Here is a 13581-nt window from a genome sequence, read left to right as displayed (position 1 = left end):
TGGGACTCTTTAACATTGACTCTAGATTCTGTGAATTCTCATGGTTTCAGATTTAAACATTGGCAAGTAAATCTGCTGATGAATCAGCAGTCCTTGTGATATCAGACAGTTGAAGGCACTCCATACCGCAAAGGCTGTAGGCGATGACAACGTCCTAGAAACAGTATTGAAGACTTGTGCTCCAGAACTTGCAGCTCCCCTAGCCATGCTGTTTCAGTGCAGTTACAACACTGGCGTCAACCTGACAATTTGGAAAATTGCCCAGGTATGTCCGATACACAAAAAGCAGGAAAAAAAACCAACCCAGCCAGTTAGCATCCCATCAGTCTACTCTCTTGTCAGTAAAGTGATGGAGGGTAACATCAACAGTGCTATCGAGCAACATCTGCTCAGTGATGCCCAGTTTGGGTTCTGCCAGGGCCACTCAGTTCCTGACTTCATTACAGATTTTTGGTGCAAACATGGACAAAAGTGCTGAATTCCAGAAGCAAGATGAGCGTGACCATGATAGCCCTTGAGGTCAAGGCCACATTCCACTGAGTGCAGCATCAAGGAGCCCGAGCAAATCTGGAATCGGTGGAAATTTGGGAGCAACCTCATCTGCTATTTGGAGTCATACCTGGAACATAGGAATATCGTCACGGTTGTTGGAGGTCCGTTATCTCAGCTCCAGGACATTTGTGTGGCTTCCTCAGATTAGTGACCTGGGCCCCATCATCATCATCATCATCATCATCATCATCATCATCATCATCAAATGCTGCTTCAACTTTCCCTCCATCATAAGCTCAGTAGTAGAGATGTTTACTGACAGTTGTAATGTCAGTACCGTTGGCATCTCTTTAGATACCAAATCAGTCTATGTTCAAATGCAACAAGACCTGGACAATATCCAATCTTGGACTGACCACTTACAAGTGACGTTCACACCACACAAATGGCAGGCAATGATCATCTCCAATAAGAGACAAAATAACGACTGCCTCTTGAAATTCACTGGTGTTACCATCGCTGAATCCCCCATTATCAATATCCTGAGGGTTACCATTAATCAGAAGTTCAACCGGACTCGCCATAAATTATAGTGGCTACAAAAGGAGGTCAAAGGCTAGGAATACTGCGGCAAGTAACTCCCATTCTGACTCACGAAAGCCTGTCCACCATCTGCAAGGCACAAGTCAGGAGTGTGATGGAATACTCGCCACTTGGCTGGGTGGGTGCAGCTCCAACATTGCTCAAGAAGCTTGACACCAAAAAGCAGTCCACTTATTTAGTACATCCACATCTACAAGTATCCACTCTCCCCTCCAATGATACTTAGTACACACAGCTGCTACTTTCTATAAGATGCACTGTAGAAATTCATAAACAATCCTCAGACATCACCTTCCAACCCCCCAACCACTTGTATCTAGAAGGCTAGAGGAAATAGATACATTAAAACACCACTACCTGCAAGTTCTCCTCCAAGCCACATACCATCCTGACTTGGAAATATATTTTCGTACCTTCACTGTCTCTGGGTCAAAATCCTGGAATTCCCTCTAAGTGCACTGTGGGTAAACCTACAGCACATGGACTGCAGCAATTCAAGAAGGCAGCTCACCACCACCTTCCCAAGGGCAACAAATGCTGGCCTAGCTCATGACGCCCATGTCTCACAAGTGAATAAGAAGCAATCTTGCTTCAAAGCAACTCACATTTACATTCAGATGATGTACTTAAGTGTATGCTTGAACCTTTAGTCTACTTAGTACTATTGACTTTTCGTTACAATTTCACAATTTCACAATTGACTAGAGCTAGAAATCCATCTCTGTTGAGCCGAAGAGACTCTCATAGGAAAGCTTGAATCATCTTTGAGTTGAGTATCGAGGCTTACGCTTAACCCACTCATTAAGCGAAATTGATTTGTGTAAGGCCGTGACAAAATGAAGTTGGCATTGTTTCCAGTGCATTTCTTTCCTGCAATGATTAATTTCTGCCACAAAATCCAACTTGCATCATACACCCCAAATGATGCCACATCTTCCACATTGTACCTACAAGTTCTAAACTGTGAAAAAGGACTTATACATACTTGCCTGGTACACTAAAAGATTAACCTGCATTGTGATTCGCTTGTAACCGAAGAAAACCTAAATGTCTGTCTTGCCATCTCGTTGCAGCTGAGGAGGTCTTATCCACAATGAAATTTGCATTCTTAGCATTTTGAGGCATTGAAGCAAATTAACAATTAGAACAGCTAGCTCTTGCAATGCAGTTTTTGAGGTAGTTTCTTAAACCATGCAAAGCTAAAATAATATATGCAAGGATACCACCATGACTTAATGCAGGATCCATGGTTGAAATATTGAAACAGTAGGTTTCCTATCTACAGAAAGGAATACTATAGTAGTTCACATCCTGTCACTAGAATATCATTCAACACATTATTTAGAAAAATCAGTTAAATTATAGTGACAGTTTTCCACTTGATGCGTTATGATCCGATACCCTGGACCAACTGACGTTTTGGAAACTTTGAGAAAAGATACTAGAGTAAAAAGTTAAAGTATTGTGTTGAGTTCTTCTGGAATTGAGATTATAAAGAATTCTAGACATTACTCTGCCTTGAAGTGTATTAGAGGTAGGACTGCAGTATTGTGAACCTGATTTTTCAACAAGCAATATTTAGTGCTGGCGAATTTGCTGTTTTCACGTAGTTTTAATATTGTTGAAGCACAGAAGCATTGCGCTTAATTTGTCATGAAGAATAACAATTCCCTCAGATATCGCTGTTGCTTTTGATTGAAGTATGCTGTCAACTGTTTAATGTGACTATTTGTGGCTGTTACAGTATGCAGTAAAAGTGAGTACGCATTCACTGCATCGGATAATATTGCTGAATACGAATTCCATTGCATTAAATTTGTGCACTGTTTCTCTAATTTGCATTGTGTTTGACTGAAAGTGGTTTTCTAGCTCATTGATTTTTATCTACACTTGTGATGGTAGAAGTCGTTAAGTAAAAGATAGCAATCTGCCAATTGTCGTCGTCTTGGAATTTACTATTAACCACAAACTGAACTAGGTGAGCAGGTTTCTGAGGCAAGTAACTCCTCACCTGTCTTCCCAAGATGTGTCCACTACTTACAAGTCAGAAGTGCGATAAAGTGCTTTTCACTAGTTGGGATGAGTGCAGTTCCAATAACGTCTGAGAAGTTCAATATCACACAGAACAAATTAACCTGCTTGACTGACACCCCATCGAATACCTCAACATTCACTTCCTCCATTACCGACACAGTGGCAGCAGGGTGCACCATCTACAATATGCATTGCTGCAGCTCACCAAGGTTCCTTTGACTGCATCTTTGAAGCATGACCTCTGCTGTTGTCCTCCAAGGTGGCAATAGATGTACGGGAATGCCACCTGCAAGTTCTTTGCAAGCCGCACCTGGTTTGGATCTATGTCACTGTGAAGAAACGGTCACTAGATCAAAATTCTGAAACTTGCTTCCTGACAGTTGTGTGGCCACCCCATGCACTGTTATGGTTCCATAAAACTGCTCACCACTGCCATTTCACAAAGGCTAAGGATGCCCAACAATGCCAGCACCCTGTGAATGGAGGAAAGGTTTCAGTATTTGAAGCACAAAGGGATTTGGGAGTCCTAGTTCAGGATTCTCAAGGTTAAATGCAGGTTCGCTTGGCAGTTAGGAGGGCAAATGTGATGTTAACATTCATTTTGAGAGGGCTAGAATGCAAGAGCACAGATGTACTGCTGAGGCTGCACAAGGATTGGTAAGACCGCATTTGGAATATTGTGAGCACCTTTTTTGGGGGGGGGCTTGTATATAAGAAAAGAACAAGCTGGCATTGGGAGGGGAGTTCAGAGAAGGTTTACAAGAATGATCCTGGAATGAGGAGCAGTTGAGGACTCTGGGTCTGCATTCAGTTTTTATGGAGTTTAGAAGCGTGAGGAGGGAATCTGATTGAAACTTCAAGAATACTGAGAGGCCTGGATAGAATAGACATGAACAAGATGTCTCCACTAGTAGGAGAGTCTGAGACCTGAGAGCACAGCCGCTGAGTGAAGGGGACAACTTTTTAGAATTGAAATGAGGAATTTCTTCAGCCAGAGGGTGGTGAATCTGTAGAATTCATTACTGCAGAAGGCTGTAGAGGCCAAGTCATGCAGTATATTTAAGACAGAGATAAGTTCTTGATTGGTAAAGGGATCAAGGATTATGGGGAGAAGGCTGGAAAATGTGGTTGAGAAACATATCAGCCATGATACAATGACCGAGCAGACTCTGGGCTGATTGACCTAACTCAGTTCTTGTATGTTATGGTCATATTGAATAAATAAAAAGCAAAAGTATTTATGGACAGAAAATAGGTAACAGTTGACCATTATGTACTTGGTTTGGATGGTTGAGTAAGTTGCCTTTGAATTGTGTCATCAGTATTCATGAAAATTTATTTATACTTTTAATATGGGAGAATATGAAACAAACTGATGAGCAACATACTCCAGTATTTTTTAAAGAAGCAAGTGAGTTTAAATCTTAGATCAAAGCTTTATTGAAAAGTTTAAATTTAGTTGTTTTGGTGAATTTTGTTTTAGGTATTCAATCTTGGCTGTATTTTGCAACAGTTAAGCCATCAATGAATTCGCTGAGTCTGTTAAGAACCGTACAGTTTGCGCATAACTCTTAATTTGCTTTAGGATCTTTCAATCTTTCCATTTTTGAATTATTTGATTGCTTATGTTTTAATCTTTTTTGAGTCCTGCTGATTTTGTTATATGGTTCACAGCAGCTTAATTATCAATGGCAGAAGAGTGGACAGTTTGCACTGGAGTCAGTGGTACATAACTTAGCATGGGATCCGCAAGGTAAGAGAAAGGTTACAAGTTTGTTTAATGAATGCCAAGTAGTAAGCTGATTAAATTTAAAGCGAATGAGCTGACATTTTTTTCCAACGGTTATTTATCCAATATAATTTTTGCTGACTGAGTTTGGACAGTAAAGGTGAGAATGTTTCACTGTCAATAAGCCCTTTCTCCCAATATAATTCTGATTAAGTTAAGTGCCAGTAATGAAAATTTTAAAACAGCCTGGTGTCTTGAGGTGGAGATTATCTAGTTTGCATTTTCTTAGTAGTTTAAAAGGTAACAAATAATGAACATAATTAAAGAACGACTGTTAAGGTGGTGAAACATCCTTCGCCACTTCTTTGGAACATGACAGACAAAACTTTAAACTAATCCACACAAGGCATTGCTAGGACAAAGCATATTAGAAAAGAAAACATTTGATAAAAATTGAATAAATACATTTGGGTAAACTATCCTACAATAGAAAAATGGATTGTGGGTAGCACAATACAGCGAGATGATCATGCTGTAGGTTGAGTGCACCCAATCTGCATTTCACTGGGGAGATGAAATGCAGCTTTGGCCCCTTTTCTAAACACCTGTGGTCTGTCCATAAAAATGACCCTCCAGTCGTCTGCCACTTCAACACATCACTCTGTTCCCATGCCAACGTTTCATGCCTACTGCAGTGCTCCAGCAGTCCTCGGTGGAAGCTGGGGAAAGAGCACCTCTGCTTCTGCTAAGGAACCTAACAGTTTTCGGGATTCAGCATTAAGTTTAACAATTTCAGAACATGATCACTGTCCTCCATGTTTTGTTACCCTAGGTTAGCACCCTATCTTGTCATCAGCACTTTGTGTTTGTCTGCCTCAGTCTCTCGCTTCTCTTACATCAGCGTGCTCTCTCTATATGATGCTTCCCCTGACCAGAGATGGGTTCACATTGTCAGGGTACAGGCCATTTCAGACTAGGTGTTAAATTTCTTCGCTCGGGTGGTGGTAAGCTTGTGGAATTCTCTACCCCAGCAGGCTGTGGAAGTGAACTCGCTGAATACGTTTAAGAAAGAAATTTCTGGAAGGTGAAGTTGTGAAGGGGTCTTGGGGGAGAGCAGAAGTATGACCATGCAGAGTAGAAGACCAGCCACAATCGTGTTGGATCGTGTAGTGGGCTAAATGGTTACTCATCAATTTCTGTTTCTGTATTAAAGTTTTTACTAGTTTACCAAGGAGGAGAGTCTCTCAAATATCTAATTGTACATGAAGATGGGGCCAGAAAAATCAGGGGAATGAGAACAAAGTAGCTAAGTTAAGCAAGTATTTATGGAAGTGACATTCTAAAAATTAAAGGTGACCAATGGACTAACAGGCATTGAGTTTGTATTGGCCTGGCAGGATTTTCTACGTCCTAATTCTTCTAAGCTATTAGTGAATGCAGGCCCAGTTGATTCAATCTCTCCTTGTGAAAGTGATCAATATTAATTTCTAGGAAAATGCTGAAACCTATTATTCATGCAGTCTGAAGAATGCATGTAGAAAGTAATAATCTGGTTTACAACGGGAAAGTAGTGTTCGAAAAATTTACTTGACCTTAAAATTCTATAAAGGACTTTGTTTAAACTTGGATTTTTTTTAAAAAAGTGTTCAGTAAATTAAGGCTGAAGAATTTGGGGAGGTAACTCATTGGCACAGGAGAAGGATTGTTTAATAACAGGATGCATATACTAGAGATAAAAGGAAAGTTTTCATTTTGCATTTCACCAGTTGAGTGCTTCAAATTTTTACAATCTGTTTTGACTTTAGTGTAGACAGTAGCAACATTTGCTAATGATACATAGCTAGTTGAAAACATAGGCTGCAGACAGGTAAAGATACTGGATCAAAAACCTGCAACTCCCTACACCATATGGATCAGAGCTGTTCAAGAAGCTTAAGGGTAATTAGGCATGGCTAATAAATGCTGGCCTAGATAGTGATGCTCACTACTTACGAATATTTTTCAGAGTCAGGCTGGGGAATGACATGGCAAATGGAGTAGACTGAAAGGTGGTGATGTCGCCGGTGAGATAAATCTGGATATTGTCAGTTTATGAAACCTGTGTTTTTGTATAATGTTTCTGTAGGGTGGCATTTAGATGAAAAATGGGAGGGCACCAAAAAGAGCTCCTCAGGCCCTCGTAGAGTATTGACTGGGGAGTGCTCAGAAAGCCGTTGCAGTTGGGTCTTGTGTCACAACTGCGAATGAAGTTTGACACAACTGGATAATACAGGAGAGCTGGTTGACATGATCAGCTGTTTCAAAGGATGCAGGCCAGCCAAGAATAATGAGAAGGGATTGTTAGTGATGGCTAGTCACATATGATGCCATTTCTGGTTTGATGACAGCCAATAAGTACGCTGAGGTGGGTGTGGACAATCTAATTGAAGGGATTCAGAGAGCGCTGTAAGAAAGATAGATGTAGATTTTGGAAGGCAGTGGCACCCTTGAGCAAGAAAGGTTGGTGGTTAGTATTTTTTGTTGAGGGCGCTGTCTGCAGATTTATGTTTAGGGAAGGAACAGTTCCAGAGGAGCAGGGGCCTTTACCAGTAACAGGTATCGTAGGAGCCAGAATGGGAAGTTGGCTCATTGGCAATTTTATATAAATAAGAGTGAGGGTGTAGGAGTGAGCATCCTGGAAAAAATGAGCTCAGAAAGGACTTGTGGAGTGATTGAGAAACAAGCAGAAGTGCAACATCAGGATGAGTGCAGGGGTACATTTGCCTGCATGGATAGAGGAAAAGTAAGGAAGGAGCTTAGCTCCAAAAGCTTGTGTTTTCAAATAAACCTGTTGGATTATAACTTGGTATCATGTGATTTTTGACCTAAGTTACAGAAGTAATAGAATTGATGATCTCAATTTTAGTGATTCTTTTGATTCCTTGCGTTTGTTCAAAAAATCTAGCAAAGGATGCAGTGAACGCTAAACCTTTGTCTTACGCACTTGCAGATTTAGTTTGTTGTCAAGATGTCACCTTCTTGAAAGACATTTTTTCCAACATGATATGCAAAACTGTTTAACTTGCATCAGTATGTAAATTGCATTACCATTCTTATATAATGCTTGGAAGAAGTAGGGATTTCAGAACAAAAAGACCTTTTTTTAATTTTGTTGAGCCTTTCAGCACAGGTGTCCTGAGATCAGTTTTGAATGTTTAAACAGCTTTCAAGTAACAAACATTTTTCCATTTTAGGAATCCGTCTCTTGACGGGTTCCAATTCTTTACAGCTTTGGTCCAATGGAAATCTGGAAGCTAATATTAATGAGGAGGAAACTGCAGATGAGACAGATCCAAGTAAAGTTGGTGATTGGACATGCGTCTGGGAGTCTAAGTAAGGGAGCATATGACTTTTGTTATGAACTACAGACAAATTTAGCTTGTAAAATATAAAGTAGTTCTTAAATGTTGTTAAATTTTAATCACTTGTTAAACAGTTTGATATTTATGTAAAAATAGAGCATGGAGGCTATTCAGCCTGTCATACCTGCGCTGGCATTTAGTGCAACTATGCAATTTATTGCATTCCTCCATTCTTTTTCCATTGCTCTGTATTATATGTTCCTTTCAAGTCATATTTCCGATTCCTCTGTATGTTGATATTGAATCCTTACAGTATATTCTGGATCACAATGACTGTTCTCAGGAAAATTGTTTCATGGTATCACTTCTAATTCTTCCATCAATCACTTTTAAATTTGCGTGCTCTGTTTGAGCCTTTCAGCCACTGAAAACAGTTGCCCTTTATTTAATTTGACCTAACACTTCATAATTTTAAACACTTCTATGAAACCTTCTGCTGGAAAGAAACATCCCCAAATTCTCTAAAAAGTAAAATGCTGATGATCTAAATTAAAGCAACGTGCTGGACAAACTCATTGGATCTGGCAGCATTTGCGAAGTATAATTAGACTTGAATTGTATCATTTTTAGGTTACATTTTGATTGAGAAAACCATATTCTCCCCCCTGTCCCATTTCTCTGCATTGAATTTCATCTCGCATGTTTATTAATTTCACCAGCTTGGCTGTGTTCTCTTGAATCTATTATCTTCCTTTCCGTTTACTATATTTTAAGTTTCCAACTTTGCCATGACTGACATGGGAAATCAAGCCCCAATATTCCCAGAGTTGTCACAAATGTGAAAATTTCATTAAACTACCAAAATGGCCTATTTTAGCTGACTATCTAATTCCAGTTACAAGAATGTTCACACCAGGCTTTTCTTAATCAATAACAAGAAAATCACTTTTTGTAAGCAGACTGTTTTAACCAATGAAATAAATAGAGAATCTTGGAGATACTCAGTAGGTCTGACACATCTGTGGAGAGAGAAACAGTTAATATTTTGAATCTGGTATGAAACTTCTCAGGGTTCTGTTTCAAATTTTCAACATATGTAGTGTTTCTATTTGAGATTTAACCAATAGCATAAAAGAAATGATTTGCTAACATAACTCTGTAATTTGAACTCTACCTTTCGTAAAAAAAAAATTCCCATATGCACACAAACAGACATATAGACAAGACACATCTTTACAGGTGGGGAAGGAATGAGAAAGTCAGCAAAGCATAGTTCAAGTCTGAAGTGGGTTACAGGCATTTGAGTTGTTTTCCTCCTCTTCCCTTCCAGTTCCTTTTTAACTGTTTGAGAGCATGAGGTTGTGGGCACCACAATTGTCAATTTTTCTTTTGATTGCTTGAGCTTCAATCTTTGAATGTCTCTCTAGTTTCTCCCCTTTCGCTTTCAAAAAGAGAACTTGCAGAGAGAAAGTAGGTAGCTCTCAGAATTTTCATTTCTTGATTCTCAGAAGGGAGGAGGAGAGAGAGAGATTTATATGCTTTTCCCTTAACAGGCTGAATGTTTATTTTTTTTTCTGTATTGTTCAAACCAAGCTGTAGCCACCTGCTCAGGAATGAGGCAAGATGTTATAATGCTTGCCACTCCTGAGCATACACAACTGATCCTGGTTGACATATCAAGCGTCACTGGGGAAAGCTGTCCTGAACACATCCACAAAGTCAAGGTGCCCAGCATCCGCCCACTGCTGAAATATTTGTAGAAACAGCTCTTAACGATTTCAGCTGACTTTTTTTAGTACCTGCAAGATCATCTTCCAGTGTCTTTATTGTAAAATAGTGGCTTTTCCCATTTTTTTTCATCGAGTCAAATGTAATAGTGGTCTTTACAGAATCATCTCAAATTTCATGATTCTGCCTTATAACACCAAATCCAATTCCTTAGTGTGTCAAAAATAGCAATGCTCCTCGTGCTAAAACATGGGCAACATTTTAAGACTACTCTGAAAAGCAACCATTAACCATAACTCAATGGCCCTTGTCCACTAGCTTATTTTTGTATCCCACAAGCTTCAACTTCACTAACATGCTTAACGTTTATTTATTTTGTGCAGTTTTGGTCTCTTTACCTAAGGAAGGGTGTATTTGCTACAGAGGAGTGTAACAAAAGTTGACCAGACTGTTTGCTGGGATGGTAGGATTGTCCTAAGAGGAGAAATTTAGGCATTGATCTCTATTGAGAAAAGATCTTGCTGAAATAGGCAAAAAAAAATTTATAGGGCTTAACAAGATAGATATAAGAATGATTTTTCCCCACGCTCTTTTGTGGAGTGGAAAGCTTTGGCTTGGGGGAGTTGAATCTATAGCTGTGGGACACAGTCTCAAAATAAGGGACAACTTTGTGGACTGAAATGATAAATTTTTTCACTAAGGGTGGTGAATCTTTGAAATTTTGTACTGTAGAGACTTGTGGAGCTTCAGTCATTGTGTATTCAAGACAGGTGATCAATAGATGTCTTGGAATTGAAGACATCAAGAGGTCTGTTAATGTGGGAAGATAATATTGAGGTAGAAGATCAATTATGATCCGGTTGAACACAATTACGAAATTGACTGAGGGATAAGAAACAGTAATGGTTAATAGGTATCCTTTGGGCTGGTAGAAAATTTATAGTGGAATTCCCTAGAGTTCTGTACTGAGACTCATGCTTTCCTAATATATATAAATAATGTACTACTTGGTGTGTATGGGACAATTTCAAAGATTGGGATGACAAAAAAATTTGGGAGACTTAAAAATTGAAGACTGTGTAGAACTTCAAGATGGGCAGATAGTTGGTGGATGAAGTTCAGTCACTATTCCAAGTCACTATTCAAAAGGGTGTGCAGGAGCAGTGAGACTTTGTACATATTATTAAAAGTGGCAGCGCAGGCAAAGAGTGCTAAAATGAAACAAAATTGTAGACTTCTTAAATAGGAGTATCAAGTACAACAGCAAGGTGATTATGATGAACTCGTATAAGTCACTGGTTAGGAATATTGTCACTAAAAGAGTGACTTCCTTTAGAATATTTAGGAAAATAATTACTATTGTGCACAGCATAATTTTAAATTTGCTAATGAATACACCATCTGAATTCAAATTTTGAAGTTGAATTTGAGGCTTATATATTAGAAGTATGTTTGATTTAAATTTGAAAGGTTACATGATTTATTGCAAGTTTGCATGTATTTGTCTGCATTTTATAATGTGTAACAGAAACAAACAATTTCAAATAAATGTCTTGAAGAATTGATTGAATATAACAATCAAGAAGAAAATACAAGATTGAAGCTGATGCTGTACTCAAGCATCAGATGCAAACTAGGTTTTGTTTTGTAAAGCTACATTCTAACCAGTACAAATTATCAATGCATAACGTAAATGCACTTTTCCTCAAACTAATGAGGCTGTGATACTTCACCTATTTACCTAATAAGATCCACCGTGGAGCTGTTTATGGTGCCATACTGTCAGGTGTGTACTCAGTCACAAAATCAATTTCTGACTCCTGCGTCAATCTAATTTTTTTTTTTGAGCCTATTTAAACCCCCAATTCCAATTATCCCCTCTGCATGTTCTTGACCAGTATTATGTCTCACATGGAGAGTGCACTGGAAATCAAGCCCCAGTACTCCCAGAGTCATCTCAAGCATTGGGGAACAAAAAAATTGTCAGGGTACTTAAACTTTCCAATTTACCCCTCAGATAGACTTGGGCGGACACAAAACATTTTCTGTATTTAACAAGAACTGCAATTTATTTCAAATGATAAGTTTTTTTACTTGTTAGAATCTGTGAATTGTCAACACATAACACTACTATTTAAAACTCTAACCCCTTTCTAACACACACTGCTTTTTATAGATGGATGAAAATAAATACTGGGGAAACAGTTCCACAGCACCATTCTTCGGGATTCGATGCAGGGATTTCTTTCATTCGAGGCACAAAGCTCAAAAATTGTGAAGTCTGACTCGTTAGTTCTAAGCTAATGCTTTTAGCAGTTGGTGGGAACAAAGAACTGTGTTTAACTTCCAGTATTTTACTGGATGGTGGGGTCAGAGAGAGAGAGAGGGGCACGCATAGGCGCTCATACCTTCCCTTCCAGGATCCTAAGGGCTGCTTACACCCAGAAGCTGTTCAGCTATCCAGGCAGAGATGAGAGTTTCATCAGGCTGATGACTGTTGGCATCTGAAACTGGTTGCAATCCCACAAACTTATCAGCTGCATGCTGCCTGCTAAATCTCTCACCATGTGCTGATGCCTCTGTGTTGTGGTATTCTTGCATGTCCCTCACTGCTTGCAAAGTAATTGTGTAAACATGATTTAGAATGATTTTCATAAACTTGTTCTTTAGAAGTACAATTCCTTCCTCACCTTTTTTGTTATAAAACAATCTTGCTCAATTCAGCCCACAATCAAAATTAAAGTAAAATAAAATGATGCTGTCTTCCCACCGGGCTTGCAGAGATAATTAGCAGTGTTGTGCATCACAAAATTAGCAATCTAATAAAATTTTAATACAATTTCACTCGGTTTTGTTATGTAGGCTTTTATTGTTGTCCATAACTTTGATATCCTAAATAATTCTGCAGCCTACACACATTGTACAAGTTAAATTATGGAATAAATACATTAGTATTTATATGCACGACAACATAAAGTTATCCAAATGTGTCAAAGCTTACAGATAACATTTATTTCCTCTCCAATAATCTATTGAATGCCAAATGTAATGTAAATTGCATTAAAGAATAGGCTCAGAATCCTGCATTATAAAGCAAACTAAATCACAAAACCTAATAGTTTACATTAAAATTGCTTTAATTCTTGCTTCCATACATGCAAATGTGTATTCACTATGAACATATTAAGTCCCTGGCCACTGAAAATATTCCAAATCAATCTTGATAAAATTGTATTTTAATAAACAAATCTTTTTGAAGGAAGAAAGTTACCTGGCGTTTGATTACAATTCATAAAAATCCTGCAGCTACCATGAATAGGCAACATTACTAGTATTGTTATGGCACAGGCGCAGGTCATTAGATTGCATGAATGGACACAATGCCTAGACACTTAAATTCCCTACTCCATCCCTTTTCTACTTATTGCTTTAAGTTAATAAAGACAAGAAGTCTGTGTCGGATTGACAGTGTTTCTGAAGCCATTGTGAATTGCTTGGATGCTTGGAAAAAATTTGCAGTTGGACTTCCTACTTGCATGATCAAAAACAGAAGTTGCTGGAAAAGCTCAGCAGGTCTGGCAGCATCTGTGAAGTAAAGATCAGTGTTAATGTTTTGGGTCTGGTGACCCTTACCTCTGATCTTTTCTTCACAGA

The 13581-nt window shown here is 38.7% G+C and overlaps 1 protein-coding gene across 1 annotated transcript in view; it reads left to right on the top strand.

The window, feature by feature from the left end:
* Positions 1-13581, top strand: part of dmxl1 (Dmx-like 1) — a 192691-nt gene that overhangs the window by 39878 nt on the left and 139232 nt on the right. Inside the window, exons 4-6 of the mRNA XM_048593609.1 lie at positions 4804-4882; positions 8092-8230; positions 9095-9150. Coding sequence (XP_048449566.1) covers positions 4804-4882; positions 8092-8230; positions 9095-9150 — 274 coding nt within the window. The remainder of the gene's footprint in view (positions 1-4803; positions 4883-8091; positions 8231-9094; positions 9151-13581) is intronic.

Source organism: Rhincodon typus, chromosome 3, assembly GCF_021869965.1.
Source record: "Rhincodon typus isolate 14 chromosome 3, sRhiTyp1.1, whole genome shotgun sequence".
Taxonomy (NCBI): domain Eukaryota; kingdom Metazoa; phylum Chordata; class Chondrichthyes; order Orectolobiformes; family Rhincodontidae; genus Rhincodon; species Rhincodon typus.
This window is presented reverse-complemented; position numbering and strand designations above follow the sequence as displayed.